This window comes from Nematolebias whitei, chromosome 22, assembly GCF_014905685.2.
Source record: "Nematolebias whitei isolate Nwh7 chromosome 22, NemWhi1, whole genome shotgun sequence".
NCBI lineage: Eukaryota > Metazoa > Chordata > Actinopteri > Cyprinodontiformes > Rivulidae > Nematolebias > Nematolebias whitei.
This window is the reverse complement of record NC_056519.1, coordinates 602,436-604,989: the sequence shown is the minus strand read 5'-3', so window position 1 is coordinate 604,989 and position 2,554 is coordinate 602,436. Positions and strand designations below refer to the sequence as shown.

Genomic DNA, 2,554 nt, shown 5'->3' with positions numbered 1-2,554 from the left:
TTTTTTGGGACAGGCATTTTGGGTTTTCATGAGCTGTATGCCATAATCATCAGTATTAAAACAATTAAAGACCTGAAATATTTCAGTTGGTGTGCAATGAATCTGAAATATATGAAAGTTTCATTTTTATCATTACATTATGGAAAATAATGACCTTTATCACAATATGCTCATTTTTTTAGAAGGACCTGTAGGTTTTTCATGAGTCCAGTCCACAAACTCAACTCTGCTGCTCAACTCAAGCACGTTTTCTTTTCAGTGTCGGATCTTTCAGGGGGAAGAAACTGACTTTACATCAGTTTAACAATGTTTGCACAGAAGTGTTGTTAAATCAAAGAAGTCATCCACCAAAGTTTTCTTAGTTTTTGTGATCTGTCAGTATTTAAATTTGTCATGAACAAGGTGTTATTCAATCAGTTTTAATATTATTATTATGTTCTTAAATTTAAAGTCTTTTGATAAATCAGCGTGTCCTTACTTGAAATATTTCACCAAATGTTTAGTATCAAACACTGAGAAGTATCATCTAAGTATTCATGTGTTAGCGTAATTTACAGAAAGACAAATTAATTTCTTGTCAGGAAGTGGAAGAGATGTTTGTCATACAGTTTCCTTGTGTCCGCAGCGTGAAGGAGGCCTGCATCGTCTTGTGTCTAAACGTGGGCTCTGCCATTCTGTTGAAGAACCTCCTGAAACGATCCACACAGGAGCCAGGAGATCAGGACCGTGCGGGGGAGTCCTCCCCAGAGTCCGCTCTGAATGAGATGGGGGTTTATTGCTTAGCACCTTGTGACGTAATGATTCTCATCAACCTCAGAGCCTCTTTACCACAAATATGATGCGTGCGGACTGGCTTCTACATCATTTGTAACTCGTGTAATATAAATGTGCCACAATGGACATTAAAATTAGAAGTATTACTAAACTCTGGTTTCTTCATATTTATGCCTCTATTTTTTCATTCAACCTTTATTTCTACAGGTTAGTCCCATTGAGTGTCGGGGACTCATTTACAAGAGAGACCTGATTTAACAGAGTGATGACAGCAATAGACAATCATAAAGGATGCATACAAATTAATTTATCAATAATCCATTTGAGTTCACCATCAAGCTATGTAATTAAACAAGATAATTAATTGTAAAGTTACTTCTTAATGCAGTGTACATACTGAAAGGTGAATGATGTAGTGCCTGGGTCTGTGTGGCCGAAGAGAAACCCGAACAGGACCCAGGCTTCGTGGCTCTACGTGTTGTTCTACATGTGGACAGTGGGGGCAGTGATGCAACTCCTCTGGAGGTCATCCGCAACAAAACAGCGAAGAAGAAGAAGGCGCAGTAGAAGAAGAACCTCCACCTTCTGTTGATGACATTTCCCCAAGATGGCGTCCTCGCAGATAACGGATGAAGAGCTTTTTTCACAACTCAAGACCTTCGGCTTCACTCCGGGCCCAGTTACCGAGCACACACGGCCGGTGTACCTGAAGAAACTGAAGAAGCTCCGTGAGGAGCAGCAGCTGCGAGGCCCCAGGGCAGCGAAGAGCCGCGGCGGCGGGAACGTTAGCAGCGCCGCTAGCTCGGCGGCAGCTAGGCCAGTCAGACATGACGTCACGCAGCTGAGCACGAGCGCACGGTCCGGCCCCAAGTCTTCCGTTCTCGGCTTCAGCTCCGACGAGTCCGACGCGGAGGCGCCTCTGAAGCGGAAGGGCCTGAATCATGGCAGGAGGCTGAACCGAAGCACAACTTGTCCGCAGCAAGCCAGAGGAAGCTCGGGTTCCCCTCGAGCTCATCCCCCCAGGCAGCATGACGCCGAGAGCCCACCAGAGGACGGACACACCGGTGTCCCGCCGGGCTGGGACGGTGGGCACGGGTCCAGACAGCTCCACAACTCCAGAGACCAGGAACCAGTGAAGGCTTCACACTCCGTCAATGGTCGCAGCAAACTAGCTGGGGAGTACTCGGACTCCGACGAGGAGGAGGACCGGAGGGGCTCGGGAGTCCGGAGCCACACGGCTGGGCCGTTTCCCTCCCGGGTCGGAGGCAGAACCAGGAACTCGCCTGGGCATCAGAACATGGTTGAAGAAGTTCAGAGGTCGGATCTGGAGCCAGCAGGAGGTTCCCGGAGCTACAGGAGCTACGCATCCCTCGGAGAGGACCACGCAGGACAAGCCAACAAAAACCACCACGTCCACAGCGAGGACCGGGTCCCCATCGGGCTCAGACCGCGCCTGCTGAGCCGGCCCCAGACCCACACCAAGGCCAACCATTCCAACCACAGCCCCGTCCCGAACCACTTTGTGGCCAAGAAGAAGCTGTCGGTACCAGAAGATGATCTGCTGCTGCAGTTCAGGAGAGAAGAGCTGCCGTCCTCCAGCAGCATCAGCGCCCACTACCTGTCCATGTTCCTGCTGACGGCCGCCTGCCTCTTCTTCCTGCTGCTGGGACTCATGTACATCCGCATGATGGGCTCCACTTCCCCCGAGGCTGTGGGTAAGGGTCCAGCGTCGTGGGCTGTGGGTTAGGGTCCAACATCGTGGGCTGTGGGTTAGGGTCCA

The 2,554-nt window shown here is 49.7% G+C and overlaps 2 protein-coding genes across 2 annotated transcripts in view; both read left to right on the top strand.

Annotated features, from left to right (window-relative positions):
- Positions 1 to 844, top strand: part of rint1 (RAD50 interactor 1) — a gene marked incomplete in the record, with an annotated part of 47,234 nt that extends 46,390 nt beyond the window's left edge. Inside the window, 1 exon segment of the mRNA XM_037696096.1 lies at positions 626 to 844. Coding sequence (XP_037552024.1) covers positions 626 to 839 — 214 coding nt within the window.
- A 529-nt stretch (positions 845 to 1,373) lies between these two features.
- The window catches only part of lemd3 (LEM domain containing 3), a 16,911-nt gene continuing 15,730 nt past the window's right edge, over positions 1,374 to 2,554 (top strand). Inside the window, exon 1 of the mRNA XM_037696095.1 lies at positions 1,374 to 2,512. Coding sequence (XP_037552023.1) covers positions 1,382 to 2,512 — 1,131 coding nt within the window. The 5' untranslated portion in view covers positions 1,374 to 1,381. The remainder of the gene's footprint in view (positions 2,513 to 2,554) is intronic.